At 38.3% G+C, this 843-nt stretch overlaps 1 protein-coding gene across 1 annotated transcript in view; it reads right to left on the bottom strand.

Annotated features, from left to right (window-relative positions):
• Nucleotides 1-843, bottom strand: part of LOC118322714 (nuclear distribution protein nudE homolog 1-B-like) — a gene marked incomplete in the record, with an annotated part of 9,062 nt that overhangs the window by 5,665 nt on the left and 2,554 nt on the right. Inside the window, 1 exon segment of the mRNA XM_035654468.1 lies at nucleotides 596-732. Within this exon segment, the coding sequence (XP_035510361.1) occupies nucleotides 596-732 (137 nt within the window).

Below are 843 nucleotides of genomic sequence, written 5' to 3'. Positions count from 1 at the left end.
TACTGAAATAATAACAATCCATATTACAGACGTATAACAGATTTTAAAATGTGAAAAGCAGCCGGTTGCACCAAATGTGTGCGAGTTAAAGCCGAATTATAAAGTAAATTATTACTATTATAAGTTGTGATTCTTGTCAAAACTAACAACTGTATTCACTTTGTATTCAAACTCTTTACATAAGTTATAAAATAGAACAGTGAAGACATTAAATAGCTTTTGTTTTACAAATTCCAACAGACTTCACCACAAACTGAGTAATAATGTCCTCGTCCTCCCGTTTGACTTTCTCAGTTAAAGAAAGCAAACAGGCGGCTGATAAGGTTTAATACTATTTAGATGTCTAAAAATAGACATTCATTGTTTTTAGCCATGAATTTCTATAAATATATGTACAAATATAAGAAAATGTTGTGAAACGGGTAAAACATGTTTTACAATATTGTATTATTATTGTTGTTGTGACCTTTTTCACTAAAAGAAAACAAAAGAACATGAAATCATCTCAACACTGACGATATCACAGTTTCTTTAACCGACACAAACGATGAGATTTGTGTGAGCAGCTCAGGGTGGACAGCGGATGGAGCTCTACCTCGGGCCTCGTCCTTCAGCCTCTGGACGGACTCCAGGAGATTCTCCTTCTCGTCCAGCTCGCTCTCCAGGAAGGCGTTCCTCTCTATGACCTGGTTCATCCGCTGCTCAAAGTCCTCCAGAGACATGATGGTCGCCCTGAAACGCACACAGAGCGAGACCGTTACATCTGCTGCATCATTTATGTAGGGATGGACACACGAATCTGCTATTAAACGGACCCCCGAGCTAAAGACCGGAGTATTTATT

This window comes from Morone saxatilis, unplaced genomic scaffold (genome assembly GCF_004916995.1).
Source record: "Morone saxatilis isolate NCDOM2014 unplaced genomic scaffold, NCSU_SB_2.0 Contig14, whole genome shotgun sequence".
NCBI classification, from domain to species: domain Eukaryota; kingdom Metazoa; phylum Chordata; class Actinopteri; family Moronidae; genus Morone; species Morone saxatilis.
The sequence above is the reverse complement of the archived record's forward strand: the minus strand, read 5'-3'. Positions and strand labels throughout refer to the sequence as shown.